Source organism: Myzus persicae, unplaced genomic scaffold (genome assembly GCF_001856785.1).
Source record: "Myzus persicae strain clone G006 unplaced genomic scaffold, MPER_G0061.0, whole genome shotgun sequence".
NCBI lineage: Eukaryota > Metazoa > Arthropoda > Insecta > Hemiptera > Aphididae > Myzus > Myzus persicae.
The window spans coordinates 56,462-74,051 of NW_019104260.1; the positions used below are offsets into that span (position 1 = coordinate 56,462).

Here is a 17,590-nt window from a genome sequence, read left to right on the forward strand (position 1 = left end):
ACATATTTTTTAGATTTAAACTTATAATTTTTATACAGATAAAATAATTAATAATAATTTTCCTAAGTGTATAATTTGTATAAGTGTACCAATATTAATATTAATTGTTTTATAGGTTCATTAATTAATTAATTAATACAATACAATGTCCAAGATACAAAAATTACAGTTGAAATTAAAATATAATTATTAGGTATTATTATTAATATTACGTAATCATCATATTTTTTAAAACAATTACCAATAATTAAAATGTATTAAGGTATGACAATTTTTAAGAACGCATAGCCCATAGCCCATAGGTAATATTTATATTAAAATTATATACAACTATTGATTATATTATGTAATTTAATTACATTATGTTTCTTTGCTAAATAATTTATATAGTCAAGGAACATTAAAAATAAATAAAATGTAAATACTTACATCGTTTTCATTGTTCTGGTCTAAACTTGTCTCTTCAGGGAAACTTTCGGAAATGTTGCATAAACTTGGAGATGGTGTTTCTTGGTCGATGGTGAACAGTAATAAATTATAGTACCAGAGAGTTGGCTCATACACTTGGTCGTGTCCACTGCCAGAGCGTTTCGAACTTATCACTTTTTTGAGTTCTTTCCTGAAGGAACCTCGGAAACCCTGGATTTTTTTGACCACAAAGTCACGGTTTGCATCTGGTTGAATTTGTTTGCACAATTCCACCAATTCATCATATGCTGATGTTTTCAAATTTTTATTTAAATATTCTTTGGATTTAATTTTCCAAAGACAAGGAAATTCATGATATTTTTCTAAAAAAGTCGTCGTGAATTCTTAAGACCAATAACGTGTATCGCTCATATTTAAAATATTATAAATTTTTAAGTAAAAAAGTAATTATTTATAATAATATTATAAAAAAAATTCAGTTGAAATATTTAAATATGAGCAAGCCGGAAACAAAACTTGTTGTACGGTACTCAAGAGTCAAGACACGAAATTGAAGTGAGTGCTGGTGTGCAAGCTAGTGTGTCTGATCACATGGACACATGTCCGTACAGGATCGTACATGAGTATTATGGTCAAGATATTGAAAATAAATACAAAACATAATATAATATAATATAATTTAAAATCAAACTTTAGTTTTCAAAAAGACGAAATTTGTAAGTCATCCCTCCCTTATTTATTCCCAAAAAGAAGTTATTCGAAAATTCAGAAAAAAAGCCTAGGAAAATTAAAAAAATATCTTAGTAGAATAAACAATCTTATATTAATATTATATTATTATTTTTATATTAATCATTTTTGTAATTTAACTAGGCTCCTTTTTCCTACTTGATTTTTTATTCAACTGATTTTTTATCATATTTAGGTTTTCTGGATTTTAGTTTTTTTTCTTCTAGGGTTTTTTAATTTAACTAACCTTTTTTATTGAAATTACATTTTATTTAATATACATTTTATTTAGCTGCTTTTTTATTCTTTTTAATTTTTTTATCCTATTAAGATATTTTTTAAATTTAACTAGACTTTTTTTATTAATTTTCAACCAACTTCTTTTAGGGGAATAAATTAGGGAGGAATGACTTTCACAGCCAACTTCTTTTTAAGGATAATTAATGGAGGGATGACTTTATGAAATTCATGCTTACAAATACTTAGGGGGTTAAGAGTAACTCGAAAATTTCCATTTTTGTCACACAAATTCACACTAATCCAGAAAAGTCGATTAATTACACTTAGGCAGCGAACATTTCACTAGCCCCCCCCAAGTTTTTTTGAATTTGTCCTAAGTTCTTTGTCGCACTAATTAATTGTGAAGAAAAAACAACGATTTTGTAACTTGGGGGAGGGGGGGCTGGTAAAATGTACGTCAGAGGAGATTAATTTTACCTGAGTGGAAAATAATTTTTTCACCAACAAATGCTCGAAAAATCGTAATTAAAAACGAAATAAAATAAATGTCGTGCAGGTTAAGCACGCGTGGTCAGGCAGGTGTGTCTAAAGATAACACGACGGTTTTGGTACGGGCGACAAGTCTGTACTAGGCTGGACAAGTGCTAAGTCGGCACACTATTTTATTTTTAAACGCAACGTTTTATCACGGTCTTGTCGCGTCCATTCCAAGCGCGCCCGAAATCGCTTACGTCTAAAGGGGGCTATTCTTACGCACGCGCAAAAGGTTTTTCGGGCATGAACTGGTTTGCTTCAAACACGGACTATGGGTGATATACGCTATAGCTCTATCCAGTGTATATGATCTAAGGAAAATACGTATAACTAATTACAGTATTAACATAGTTTATTTTGTACCTTTTCTGAAAAAGAACTTTTAAATTCAATAGTCGGTAGGTTACTTATAACAAATCTATAGGCGCAAAATCATTATTTTGATTCGATGTGTCAAATAATTAATTTACACTTTCGTCGAATTTACGCAATCAAGGATTATATATTATAATATAATCGTCAATTGTCGATATAAAATATATAAAATAATATTTATTAATTTAGCCTAGCATTATATGGATTTAAACAGTGGCGCAACAAGCGGGGGTGTTGGGTGGTACTTACACTAGGGCACCAGAGTACCTGACATTTTTTAGAGCACCATTTTATGTTTGTGATATCGGAAATTCCCAAAAATAATCTTTAAAAAAAAGTTATTATGTTCTAAATTAATTTATTCAAAAATATATTGATCTTTTAAAATAATCTAAAAATTAACTACATGACTTAGATAAATGTTTTTATCATCAAAATTGTTCTTATAATCAGATTTACAAATTGGCTATATTGAATTTGTCCAAAAAAATTTAAAACAAATTTTTTTTTTTTTTTGTTTTTTTATTGAATATATACAATCTGTAAATTAGTTTTACAATAAGAATATGAGCTAAAATAAGTAAGAAGACATGATTTGCTTGATAAAAGAAGTAACCCAGCGGCTACACTTTTCATTGATTTATTTATGTTAGATATATATGTATATTATATATATACATATGTATGTATTTTTTTTTTTTTTAAGTTTTGAGATTAAAAGTTTAGGTCACGGCACCATCTTCTCTTAAGCCTTCTTTGGGGATTCCCGGGTATTGTTTGTGAGTTTAGTGCTGAGATTAGCGGGTTGGGGTGGTTTTCTAGTCGTAACCTATAACGTTTGTGTATAGTTGATGCCATTTCTGAGACAGTTTTAATGTTTAGGTCTGTGTGGAGTGTGTGGTTGGATACGTAAAAGGGGGCCCTAGTTATCATGCGTAAGGTGATCGATTGAAATCTTTGTATCATGTTTAAATTTGATAATTTAGCCGCACCCCACAGTTGTACGCCATAAGTCCATATCGGCATGAGAAGTTGTTTATAAATAAGCAGTTTGGAATTGAGTCTGAGTTTGGAGTGATTACCTATCAAATAGTGTAGTGATTTCCTTCTGAGTTTAAGAGTATTACGTTTGATTTTAATATGATCTGTCCAGGTGAGTCGCTTGTCTAGGGTTAGACCTAGGTAACGGATGTTGGAGACTGTTGGTATTGTTTGATTGTTTAGATTAACAGAAGGTATTTCACCCGGTCTTAAGGAAAAAGTAATATGTGATGACTTATCTTTGTTAATTTTAACTTTCCATTTAGTATACCAGGAAGATAGGCTGTTTAGGTGGTTTTGTAATTGCAGGTTGGCAGTGTCTCGATCATTTTGAGAAGTGTATATAATTTTGTCATCCGCGAATTCGGCTACTGAAGTATACGGGGAAGTTGGTTGGTCAGCTGTGAATAAGTTATATAGGAAGGGAGATGAGACAGCACCTTGAGGAACACCAGCTAGTATAGGGGCAATTGAAGATACCTCAGAGCCTACTTTTGTCACAAAGAAACGGTTATTGAGGTATGATTGGAAGAAGAGAAAATAAGGTGCGGGAAGAATTGTTTTCAATTTATAAAGAAGGCCCGGGTGCCAAACCCGATCGAATGCCTGGGCAACATCTAATGAAACAGCAGAGCAATATTTTTTCGTTTCCAAGAAATACGATATTGAGTCAACTAATCGGTTAATTTGATGGATTGTTGAATGTTTATTCCTGAATCCAAATTGTGAGTTTGGGATGATTTGATAGATATTAATTAGTCGAGATATACGCTTTAAGATTAATTTTTCAGTTAGTTTGGCAAATAAAGGGAGAAGACTGATAGGACGGTACGAAGTTGGTATGTCAGGGGGTTTATTTGGTTTAGGAATTAAGATAATAACTGAAGTTTTCCATTGTACAGGAAAGTATGAGAGCCTTAGTATGGAATTTAAAATATGAGTGAGGTGGATAAGGGTTTTTTTTGATAATTGGCGAGCGACTTCGGCTGTAATTAAGTCTAATCCAGGGGCTTTTTTCAGAGGAAATAATTTGATGTAGTGGTGGACTTCGGAAGGCGAGAAAGGTTTAGGCGGTAGGTAGAGTGGTAGAGGGGTGTCTAATGATTTTAAGATATGTTCTGTAAATAATTGGTCGCTGATATCCTGGTGGGGTTGGAAAACTTGTTCAAGATGTGCACGAAAGACATCTGCTTTCTCCTCATCCGATTTGCACCATGAACCTTCTGGTTTTTTTAAAGGGGAGTATTTAGGTTTTTGTTTTAAACAATGACGAGTTGCGTTCCAAAGGGAACCGTCTTTTGCACTGATAGAGGAAATCCAAGAGTTGAAGGATTCATTTTTTAGTTGGTTCAGATTACGTTTTAGGGATGAGGATAGGTTGTTGTAAATATTTTTATCAGATGGTAGTCTTGAACGTTGCCAAAGTGCTCTGGCACGACGTTTTCGCGCAATTAATTCCCTGGTGAAAGCGGGAATTGAGAATGGATTAGAATGTTTTTTTGGGGGTTTTTTTATGGAAGAGTTCCAGGCTGCTGATTGAATTAAATTTGTAAGATTTTGGGTAGCAATTTCTATATCATCCGGTGTTTTAAGTCTAGTTTTCAAATCGATATTTTGGTCTAGATTGTCTCTGAATTTTTCCCAGTTCATAATACCGTCAGTAAGACAGGCTTGTCTTGGTTGGGGTAGAGGTTGGGCGTCTAGTGTTAGAAGAACCGGAGAATGGTCCGAACATGGGTCGAGTAAATTTTTTATGGAATGAGAGATGTTATTTGGAATGTTTACTACAAATATATCCAGTATATCGGGGCGTTTTCTCGGGGATGTTGGCCAATAGGTTGGATTAGTGGGGGATAAGACTTTGAAATTTTTTATGTTTATTAAATGATGTAAGGCTTGTCCTTTTGGGTTTTGGGTATGACAGCCCCAAGCTGGGTTTTTTGCATTTAAGTCACCACCGACTAAGAAATAGCGTTCGAGAGACATGAAAAATTGTTGATACTGTAATGTGGTTATTCTGTGTTTAGGGGGGCAGTACGTTGCTGCTATAGAAATTGATATGTGGTTTGTTTTGAGTGTAATTATTGCTGCCTGTAGAAAATCTTCATTTATTATAGGACAGGTGTTGAATTGTAAGGAGGATTTGATGAGGATCGCAGAACCCGCATGTGCGGTATTGTCAGGGTGGGGTGCTGATATTAGTTTGTAACCGGGAATAGAGAATTTAGTGTTTGGAGTGAAGTGTGTTTCAGTGATTAAGGCTATGTCAATTCTTTTTTCATAGAGTATTGTGATGAGTTCGTTTTTATGGTTTTTTAAGCCATTGGCATTCCATAAAAAGATAAGTAGAGACTGAGAAGTGTATGAGTTATTTAGCATTGTTAGATAATAGGCGGTCGAGGACTGTTGTGAGGAGGGCTATTAGCGGATTTATAATAGCTTGAAAATTATTAATAAAGGTCGTGAGATCGTTGTTCATATTTTGACTTGGTGGGGTAGGCTTTTGAGCAGAAGTTGCCTGAGCATAAGACGGGGCTGGGGTTGTGTTAGTGGTTTGTGTTGGCCGCTGGAAACTTTCACAGTTATTAAATTTAAAGTTAACATTGTTTGTTTTATTACCGTTAGTTTGTTTGGTGGCAAAATTCCGGTGATTTTGAAGCTCCTTGTATGTTCTGCAACCTTTATAGTTAGCCGGGTGGTCTTCGTTGCAGAGTGCGCAACTAGCAGGTGATTCATTGGATTTGGTACAGGCTGATGATGGATGGTTTTTTCCGCAACGGACACATCTTGGGGGGTGTGCACAGTATTTTTTCGAGTGGCCGTAGTCCTGGCAGTTGTGGCATTGCATTATATCTTTGCGTTTATGGGGTTCTTCCACTTTTATTTTGGTGTGAAGTAGGGAAGTTAAATTAAATATATCTTTGTTTATTGTATCTGGTTCCAGGTCAACAAAAAACATTGGAAGCTTGTTTTTTGTTACCTTCTGAAGAACATTTGCTACTTGACGTACAGAGTATCCTAAGTCCTCGATGGCTATGCCGACTTCAGTAGTTGGTGTTGATGGGTGAAGGTTTCTGATGACTACCCGAAAAGCTTTATCTTCTTGTGGTTGGAAGGTGTGGTATTGAGCTTTCTCCTCTCTTAAAAAGTGAATAGTTTTTCTGTAGGAATCTGGATTGATTGTTTGAACTTTTAGTGCATTTGTTGATGACTTGAATAGAAAGTTTTCTGAACCGATTAAGGAGATTAATTGTTGTCTAAAGCTAACAAAATCTAACACTTCACGTATAAATATAGGAGGAGGTAATTTAATTTTGATTTCGTTGTTTACTTCAAGAGTTTGGGAATTGATTTCAGAGTTAATTTGGGTGTTTAAGGATGTGCCACCTGTGGCGTCATCATCTATAGTAAGTGAGGAATATCGGTTGGTTGTTACGAATATTGGTTTACATTTCTTGGGATCAGTTGAAGTTCCAGAAGACAGGATACGTTTTGTAGGTTGGTTTATTCAGAAATTACAATTTGCTATGTTTTCCGTTTGTAAGACACTAAGACGGAGCCAAATGGCATTGCATAGGTACTGGTGTAGTGGTGTAGCTAGTAGCTACCTATGACAAAAAATATTTTGTAGAATGTAGACAGTGTCCTCTTAATGTTTCTTAAACTCATTGCTGGTGGGCTTAACACATTCATTCTGAAGATTTTGAATAAAACATATTAATGCAAAATATGTAATATATTCTAAGGCTACTCTGTTCAATAGTTGTGTAATCAATATATTATGATAACGGAGTTAATCACAATCGAATTGTGTTATGAAAATCTCCACATTGAACTGGAGATTCCGAATATATAATCAGATAGCGTCGACTCCTCTTGGAAAATTGTCAGGAGCTTGCGGGAAGACGGTGCCTAGCCGGTGCATCGCGCGGCACCCGAAACCGCGGACGACCGGATTTAGACATTTTTTTAAAATACCTACAAACATTTATATTTTGTTTAATTAAACAAAACCTACTTAAAAAGTAAAAAAAAATAATAAATTTAAAAATATTAATGAATAATATTATTATTTACAATTTAACATATGAATTGAACATAACCTCAACTATTGAACCGTGGTTACACTTATTTATTATTCGTTATCATAATTTACAATCTAAGATTAATTGATAAAGAGAAAATNAACAGCCAACTCTAAGATAAAATTATGGCTAAAGTGCAGTTTACCACCCCCCTCACAATTTTCGACTTTTTTTTTGGAACTTACTTTTATTAGCTATTTAAGAACGATGGTGCAATCAGAATTTGTCGGTCGGACTTAGTTTCGAAGTTATGGGCTTTGGAAGTAAGCAATTATGCGTTTTTTACGCATGAGCGCAACGCTGCGTTTATCACGTCTTTTACGATTATTTTAATTTTTTTGCTTGAAACTTGCGTAGTTAAGAACGATGGTGAAATCAGAATTTTAGTTATGGTTATATATAACGTAAAAACTACTTATCTAATTAACTTATTTATACGCCTAGCGCCTAGGTTGTTGTTAGTTACTATCAAATTATCCAAGCTCGGGCACAGTACAATTAAGTTATATTTGGATTTGCAATAATTGGAACACAAAATAGGTACTTTTAATAATATAACAAGTTTATTGATATCTATTACATTTTACATAATATAATATCTATATGTATGCATCATTTTCACTTAATTCGTCCTCATTATCGTCATTATCATCATTATTATTAATATTATTATCAACGTATGCGGCATTAATTGGGTTGTAAAGACTACCTGCAATTCTTAAAAATTCGGTAAATGGATCGATATTTAATGCCTTACATTGTTTGAAAAACATAAATTTTGAAAGATACCCTGCTATAAAAGTTTTTTTTTGTGATATTGGGGCAGTGAATATTTTGCATGTCGCCATAGTCCCTCGATCGTGTTTGTTTGTTAATTAGTATCTGGATCTTTAAAATTAATGCTGTGGTTGACTTTAAAGTGCTTATACCCTTCATCATTCAAACAATCGTATGCCTAAAAATAGTACCTAATGTATTAATTTTATATTCATAATTATTATTTAAATGCATACTTTCCAGCAATCAGAAATGATTGTAGTATTTGGTAGAATCCAGTCTTTAATAATTGTAAGCAATGTTTCTTTATCCCTTTTTTCAACTGGAACTAAGAAGCACCGATTAGTGCCCCGCTCAATCCCTCCAAATACCCATTGGCCTTCCACTTGATGACCTCTATAGTATTTACGCTTGCCAAATGTACTCTCGTCAATTTCCACTTCAACGCATTCACCTTCAATTTCAGTTTTTTTAAAACTATGTGGTCAAAAGTAACCTCACTACAAAAATTAGCCCAATCAACAATCGTATGTCGACTTATGTTAAAAAAATGTGTTTTTTCTTATTGAAACTTCATATTCACATTTCATTGATTTTTTATGTTGATCAGTGCATTTTCCAAGGCATCTAGAAATACGCATAAATCTAGTTTACCGGCCACGCAAATTTTTAGATTTGTTTTTCGGAAACTTGTATAGGTATAAACGAGTTTAAAACGATATTGTAAAAATTAATTTGCGGAAATCATTAGTTTTGAAGTTATAAACTTACGGAGTTCACGATTTTCGGTTTTTTACTCATGCTCACGACGCTCTATTTTATCGCTCTTATAACAAATTTTTTAATTATTTTTTGGGGAAACATGTATTTCATTCTACGACATAACTTACCCTGTGACCTACTTGAGGTGGTGTTGCATAGCAAGTCGAGGGATATTTTCGATTTGCGGAGCGGAGCGTAGCGTCGAGTGCCACAAAACGTGTAATCTATGCACATACTAAACGACATAACTTACCCTGTAACCTACTTAAGATTGTGTTTCATAGCAAGTCGATGGGTATTATATTATTATATACATATAATTACTATACTATAGGATTTGTTTCTATGGTAAAAACTAAAAAGTGTCATTAAATGTATGCATATTTACCTCCAAGAATACGTATCTTGAACATGATTTCGTTCTACGAGTCGTAATTTATGCCCTCTAGGACATAAATAGTCACCTTCTTTTGGGATAAGGAACCAATTCTGGAACTTCTCAATTGCATTTGAATTAAGAGGATCATTTAACTCACAATTAAAAATTTTAATTAAATTATATTTTTCCATATTAAATAAAAAAAATCTAGTAGAGCACAGACACGAGAAAACTTCATTAGAACGCACCACTTGGCGTTATGACATTTTAATTGTATACCAATATCTATTTCTATAATAATATCATATTACCTAAAGTCGTATTTATAATTAACATATTATCTAAAATCGTATTTATAAGTAAATGCGTAAAAACACAAAATTTCAAAATTGACTACTTCGAAACGAAGTCCGACCGATAATTTCTGACAGCACCATCGTTCTTAACTCATTGATATACCTACGCAAGTTTCAAGCAAAAAAATTAAAATAATCGTAAAAGACGTGATAAACGCAGCGTTGCGCTCATGCGTAAAAAACGCAAAATTGCTTACTTCCAAAGCCCATAACTTCGAAACTAAGTCCGACCGACAAATTCTGATTGCACCATCGTTCTTAAATAGCTAATAAAAGTATGTTCCAAAAAAAAAAATCGAAAATTGTGAGGGGGGTGGTAAAGAGCATTTGTTCCAAAATTATTGTCATAAAATGTGCCAAACGCCGGTAAGTAACTTAGTATCTAAACTGAAATAATATCAAAATATAGGTAATCATAGCGATAAAAATGTCTATCTTTCGTCTGGGTCACTGAGTGAAATTGGGAAATTTCATTGTAAAATACCTATATAGTATATACCTAATAATAAAATAATAATATATTATTTATATTTATAGAGTAAAATACCTATAACATATTTTGAACGGTGAAAAGTTTCAATTCGCTGTTATTCATATATATAATATATAGATACGTATACACACAATATGTTGGACACTTATAATGATATTGTATTGTTGGAACAAAGTCCTAAAGAGTCAAATTTTGTGTTNAAAAAATCTATGTTTTTAAGCCAGAAATAGCAGAAACTGAATGTTAATCTACATATTATATACATATATATTTAATGATAAGTTAAGTCGCAGGGACTGCTCCATTTTGGCCCTGGGGGTATGTTATAATGGAGCATAGTACGTAGTTTTATTAGAGTAATATGATATGCATACTAGTGTACGTAACTACGGAACGGACGCTCGAGCTGGAATCTGCTTATCCAGCAATTCCTACCCTGGTCGTTACACAGAGGGCTCCATGGTCACGGCCGCCCGGTTAGTCGTAGAGTTATACGCACTCAGGCAGAACCTCATTTGTAATACAGAAAATCTATGTTATAAGTCTAGAGTAATTAAGCATTTAAGATACAGTACATTGTAGTTTTCGTAATAATAAACACTTATTTAAGTAATTAAATAAGCGTCTTTGCATATATTCTTTTAAAATACGTCCTTGCTCTCTTCACTAAGAATAACAACGTGCCGGTACACATCAATATATAATCGAGATATCTCGATTATGAAAGTAATCGAAATATTTCGATTATTAAAATTATATCGATTATATAATCGAGATATTTCGATTATGAAAATAATCTCGATTATATTATACCTATTCGAATGATCTATTATAATCGAATGATTCTTTCAAATGATATCTCGTTTATTTGGAAAACAATGAATTCTTGATCTCAAAATAATCAAAATGTTTATAATCGAATATAAATTATTTGGAATGAATGATTAATGAATGATGTCCATGAAACAAGGGAATTCAACTATTTTTTAAAATTAACTATAATAAAATTATTATTAAATTGTTGTTGACTTCGAGTCATTGTATTTTCGAATCGTTTTAATCGCCACTCGTGAGCGGTCGTTATTAGTACGGTGCCTACCACATATACTTAATAATGTTGTATTATTTTTAACTATTTATATTTTAAACATAAACGTATTTATGGCTATGATTTTATAATCAGTCAGCCACAAAACAACAATTATTAAATTTATCAATATTATTCAAAATACTTAATATATTTATATATTTTTATAACCATAATAGGATTATTTGGTAGGACAGTTGTTGATATTTACCAAAGTATGAATGATGTTAAGATAACATAAGAAATCCGTCTATTGGTCTATTGTAATTTTATCTTATGTTTTTGTATTTGATTTTGATTTGAAAACTACAGTGAAAGTAAACCCGTAGTAGTAGTCCATATTTCTATAGAGCAGGGTTGTCCAACTGGCGGCCCGCGATGCTATTAACTGTGGCCCGCGTAAGGTTTTACGGAAATCATGTATTTTCTTTAAATGCTACCATTGTAAAAAAAGATGTTATAAAAGAAAAACACAAAATGCATAATAAAAATATTTATAAGTATATACGAATATATATACTTATAGGTATAAAATATAACATACAAAAACAGTTTAATAATTATTAATTATATTAAAATATTATAACGAACAACTGTTTTGCAACGATTACGGCAATTCCAACTGATCCAACTAGATTTGACTTTTGACTGATAACAATTGTTTTGTTTTGACTGACGGAATAGACTAATAGAGCATGTTCTATCACAGATTATATAAAACGATTTAAAAACAATTATATAATCGAATAAATTCAAGTTCGAAAAACATTATATAATCTGTGATTCTTTTCAATAACACACGATTAGTCATGACTAGAATTTACTAAAGAGCAAAAGTGTTTTGTGTTGACTATTACTTATCAGTGTGCGCAGTGGCGTAACCAGAACTTTTAATGCCCGTGGCAAAATAATCCAATCGGGCCCTTAGTTTTATAAATTTGGAAGAAAGAGATATGAGGAATAGCCTACAAAAACTAACCACCTACAAAATTCTACCCTTCAAGGTTACAAACAATAAAAAACATGTTTAGTGTGATATTATTTTTATAGTAAAATGTTATTAAACATTTTTTTAGTTTAACATATAAAGCAATACAAAATTTAAATATTCAAAATTTTTTCTTTCTTGCTTTTTGTTCGGCAAACATATCGATTAAATTTTCAAAGTCAACTTCTCGGGCTGTTTCTTGTTCGATTGAAATTAACGCCAGGCCACTTAAACGATCTTGCATCATTGTACTCCTTAAATATCCTTTAATAATTTTTAGTTTCGAAAACGACCGTTCCGCGCTTGCAGATGTAACAGGAATTGTCAAAAATAATAAAAGAGCAGTACATACTTCTGGGAAACTGGCTGTTAAAGAATGATTTTTCACCATTAAAAGTTGAGCAAGATCTCTAGTTGACTTAAGTTGACTTATTTGATTTTTAAGAGTTGATCTTACAGCTAAAATTTCACTTGTAAATGTTTTTGATATGTCTTTATCATATTTGTTTACCAACTTCGTAGCTTCATTTAAAAGCTCTACATCTGTTGCTGATGTAAGAAAAGATGGTTGTAAACATGTGAAATTTAGCATTAATTCATGAAAACTTGAAAAACGTTTACTTATTTGACTTATTAATATATCCAACGTTCTATTAAAAATAGTAACACGAAATAAGCTTTCTGGACAAGTTAAATGCATATCAGTACATAGTTCATCGAAATATCTTTTTACAACTTTACAACGTTTGTTTTGGAACTCTGTAGAGATAGACCAACTTTTAGCAACTATATTTGCTTCTTCCAACAGATCATTAAAATTACATCTATATTCTTTTAATTGTTCATAACAGTTTTTTAATAAATTGGATGCATTATCTAAATCAACTGACTTTGACTGGAGAATTTTAGAAGTTAGGTTTATAATTTGTAAAATTTTACATTGAAAAACTAAAGTGCAAATAAAATTATAATTTTCAATTTGTTTTTTAATCCCTTCAGCTTCATTTCGCTCATCTAACTTAGAGCTGCAAAGTATAACTTTTGTTAAAGCTTTTTGAATTTCAACAAATCTAATTTTAAGCGCAAAAACTGCTTCATAACGACCAGCCCATCTTGTGGGATTAAGTTTTTTTATTAATAATCCATTTTGACTGTTCGATTCCTTAATTAAATCTGATGATATACGCCATCTTACTATACTATGTCCAAAAAAAACAAAAACTCGTTGAACAACATCAAAAAAGATTTCCATTTCTGTTATTTCTTTCACAGCATCATTGACAACTAAATTTAAATTATGAGCAGAGCAATGGACATAAGCTGCGCTTGGCTCAATGTCTTTAATTCTTTTTTGTAGGCCATTATACATACCACTCATATTGGCAGCCCCGTCATAGCCCTGACCACGGCACTTGCCGATAGACAATCCCTTTTTTTCAATATTCTGTAATATTAGTTCAGAAAGAGAAGAGGCAGATTGATCAACAACTTCATGAAATGCTAAAAAAGTTTCCTTAACACATACATTTTTTGGGTTTCCGTATTCATCTTTTTCTATAACACAATAACGATAAATTTCACTTAACTGATCAACTTTTGAAATATCTTGCGTTGTATCAATTATAATGGAAAAAAAAGGAGCTTCTTTAATATTAAGTATTAACTCGTTTTCGACTTTGTTTGAAATTAACTGTATTAGTTCATTTTGAATTTTAGGGCTACAGTAGTTTACTTTATTATTACCCTGATTAATAACTTTTTCTAGTACTGGGTCATATTTTGCAAGTAACTCAATAAAACAAATAAAATTGCCGTTTTCTCCTTTTCCACTACCGAGCTTTTCTCTGTGGCCGCGAAAAGGTAAACTTCGCATAGCTAATGTAAGAGTAATATTTAAAATTCTCTCTAAAACCTGACGCCAAAATAATTTTTCTTTTTTTATACTCTGTTCTAGTTCTTCGTTTAATGTTTTATTTAAAAACCATTTTTCATATACTAAACAGGAAATGTAGTGAACGTGTGATTGCTCGTGTCTTTTAATGCCATCTACTATATGTTTCCAATCACAATAACCTGTAGTTTCTTGAAAGCCAGTGGATGTGCGATCTCCAAATAGCCAGCATGACCTACAATACGCTTTTTGAAGTATAGTCGAATAACATAGCCACGAACGTTCGATTTTTAAACCAGATTTGGACACTGTCAAATAATACTTTTCAGAAAAAGATCTACCGTCTGAATTTTTAGCGAAAGGCCCTTTAGCTTTAGGTCTACTATGCCCATTTTCAATTATGAACCGTTTAGTTTGAGCATCTAAAACGATTTCTTTAAAATGTCCAATATCCGTCGGATCAGAAGAAGTTTCAATAATATTTTTAAAAACAATATCAAAAGATTTATTTTGATTCGTACCTTTATATAAACAGCATGACAACATTTCTGGGGCGGTTACTTCACTTTTTTCACTATCTACAGAACTAAGTTCAACACTTTGTTCACTATTAACCTCGGTATTAACACTTTTAATTATTATTTCACTTTTATTTTCACAAGGAGTGGTACTAGAAAAAAAACTACTAATTTTAGGCAATTTTAATAATTTTTCTTGTTCTTCCGTTTTTTTTTTACGCTTTTCATACCCACTAGGTATTTTTTTCGACATGATTGATCACAATACCTATACGAATACGAATCACTGATTCACAGCAGAAGGCGAAAACAAAATCGGTCTACACTCTACGATTAACGACACGTCATTGACTAATAACAAAATAAAATATAAATTAAAAGAACATCGAGTAACAACGACTAAACGACGGTCACTTTTTCTTAGAATAGTTCTAATCTAATCTAGTATCTAAATATAAAATATAAATGTTACGTTCGGTTTCAAAGACAAGCGATTGCGATACGCTTCATTGTTATTTCCATTCTACAAAATATAACAATATAATAATATTAATATCGACAATGTCGACGGACTGGTAAATAAAATATCTATAAGTATAATCGTGATCAGTTGTTAAATTTATTTTATTTTACAAGAATATACATATATTTTTAAACAGAATCGTATTTATAAATTTCACTAATGGTGATTTGTTTTTGAATGTACTATTTTTTTCTTGAACCTAACCTCTAGAGTCGTGGGCCCGTGGCCCATTGCCCGTCATGCCACCCTATCGTTACGCCACTGAGTGTGCGGGTTTTATATGTGTTCTATTTTTAATTAGTCATAATAAACTGTCAATTGTCCTTCGCGTCGTCAGCCGCTACGCGCCAGTGTGCTTCGACGTGTTGTTTGTTACGTATCTTAGTTAATTAGTTCATTATTTGTCTTGATTCCTTAAACTTCAATACAATTATGAGTGTAAAACGTAAAATTGACATTGAGAACAGGAGTTATAAAGAAAGTTGGGAGAGTGATTACTTGATTGCTAACAATAATGGAAAGTTGCAGTGTTTAGTGTGCATGAATATTGTTTCTGTGCCTAAAGAATATAATGTGAGAAGACACTACACAACAATGCATGAAAAGAAGTATGCTACGTATACAAATGAAAGTCGGCGTGCGTTAGTTGCAGATTTGAAGAAAAAGCTTAAACAGCAAACTGGTATGTTTAGTAAAATATTGCGATCTCAAACGCATTCTTTGCATGCATCTTATGCCGTGTCGCTTGAGCTGGCAAAGGCAAAAAAACCTTTCACTGATGCCAATTTAATTAAAAAATGTGCCGTTGAAATGGCCAAAGCTTTTGAAGATTCCAAAATGGCGGAGAGATTTGAATCAGTGCAACTTTCACATCAAACCATACAAAGAAGGGTTGTTGCTATGGGTGAGCAAGTAGAAAACTCTATGCTTAGCCTGGTTAAAAAAAGTTAATATTTCTCACTTAGTCTGGATGAAAGCACTGATCAATCAGATGTTAGTCAGCTGTTGATATTCGTGCGCACTACTTTTGAAGATTTTACTAGTAAAGAGGAGCTATTTGATATTTGTCCTCTTTATGGAACAACAAAAGGAAAAGACGTCTATGAGGCTCTGAAAAAAACAGTAGACAGAATTGGAGGCTTTAATAAATGTTCAGCCATAGCAACAGACGGGACCAAATCAATGACTGGTAAAAAAACTGGATTAGTGGGTCTGCTTAGAGAGAATGGTGTTACTTGTCAGACAATACATTGTATTATACATCAGGGAGCTTTATGTGGAAAATCAGTCAAGCAGGATCAAGTTTTTCAGACCGTGATTAAAATTATAAATATGATTAGAGGTGGAAATCGATCCCTTTTACACAGGCAACTTAGGCAGTTTTTAGTGGACACAGAGGCTGAGTATGAAGACTTGCTAATGTACAACCATGTAAGGTGGCTGAGTGCAGGAAAGTGCATGGAACGATTTTTTGCCATAAGAAAGGAAATACCTCCATTTCTTAATAAATACGTTTCATCCGATACAACTGAACTGGAAGAGAAGTTTCAGGATCCAGAATTCTTAAGACAGTTAGCTTTTATAACANCTCTATTCATTTGTCTTAAAAAGTTGAACATTTTATTAACAATAGTTAAATTAAATCATCACAAAAATAATTTATATAGATATTGTTAGCTTATATAGTTTTATTTAATACAAGTTATGACCTCTAATATACTAGTAATAAATATTCTAATAACTAACAACATAAATTTAATAAATAATGTCGAAGAGAAAAATATATAAGTTAAAATCTTAAAAAAAATATTAATAATTAAAAATAATCTAAATATGATACAGAACACAATTAAATAACTTACAAAATATTATTCTTAAATACCTACTAAAAGAACAACAATAATAATATAAATAAAAATAAGCGAATTGTGTACTACAAGTAATATCGATAACATAATATTAAATAATATATGTTAATGATCAATATAAATGTCGGTGCTAGAATGAAAAGGTTGTTACACCGATACATTTATTGTCTCCATCTTACAAGTGCCTAACATAGCAAATTATACGCTCAACAGATTACGTTTAGCTCTGTTAGTTTAAAAACTAGATTGAATTGACCTCTTATAAAGTTTAAAGGTAATATTATCATCTAGGGCGTCTCATAGGGTTTTTATTATATTTTAATTTATGATTATAACGTTATATTTGATAAAAAACGATTGAAATTTGTAAACGTAATTATAACGGAAAACGATAAACGTAAATAAATAAATAACACAAAACAAAACGTAACGTTTAACAAAATATATGATGTATCATTAAACAAAACATAACGCAAAACGGTATATATTGTATTCCATTAAACGAAATAATTAAT

The 17,590-nt window shown here is 31.9% G+C and overlaps 2 protein-coding genes across 2 annotated transcripts in view; one reads left to right on the forward strand and one right to left on the reverse strand.

Moving 5' to 3' along the window:
* Positions 1 to 8,304: 8,304 nt before the first annotated feature.
* LOC111040566 (zinc finger MYM-type protein 1-like) lies at positions 8,305 to 14,937 on the reverse strand. Its single transcript, XM_022324500.1, has 6 exons — positions 14,915 to 14,937; positions 13,315 to 14,836; positions 12,418 to 13,170; positions 9,361 to 9,503; positions 8,447 to 8,687; positions 8,305 to 8,388 (listed from the first exon to the last, which is right to left on the reverse strand). The coding sequence occupies exons 1-6, from the start codon at positions 14,935 to 14,937 to the stop codon at positions 8,305 to 8,307; spliced, it is 2,766 nt and encodes a 921-aa protein (XP_022180192.1).
* Positions 14,938 to 15,639: 702 nt separating this feature from the next.
* The window catches only part of LOC111040567 (general transcription factor II-I repeat domain-containing protein 2B-like), a 5,782-nt gene continuing 3,831 nt past the window's right edge, over positions 15,640 to 17,590 (forward strand). Inside the window, exons 1-2 of the mRNA XM_022324501.1 lie at positions 15,640 to 16,115; positions 16,173 to 16,807. Coding sequence (XP_022180193.1) covers positions 15,640 to 16,115; positions 16,173 to 16,807 — 1,111 coding nt within the window. The remainder of the gene's footprint in view (positions 16,116 to 16,172; positions 16,808 to 17,590) is intronic.

Bases quoted from the DNA above. Each gene is read 5' to 3' on its own strand.
- LOC111040566 (XM_022324500.1), bottom strand. From the start codon at position 14,937: ATGTCGAAAAAAATACCTAGTGG. The intron at 14,837-14,914 runs GTATGAAAAGCG...TTTTTTTTCTAG, and splicing joins TCGAAAAAAATACCTAGTGG to TACCACTCCTTGTGAAAATA. The intron at 13,171-13,314 runs GTTATACTTTGC...AAAATTCTCCAG, and splicing joins TTCAAAAAGCTTTAACAAAA to TCAAAGTCAGTTGATTTAGA.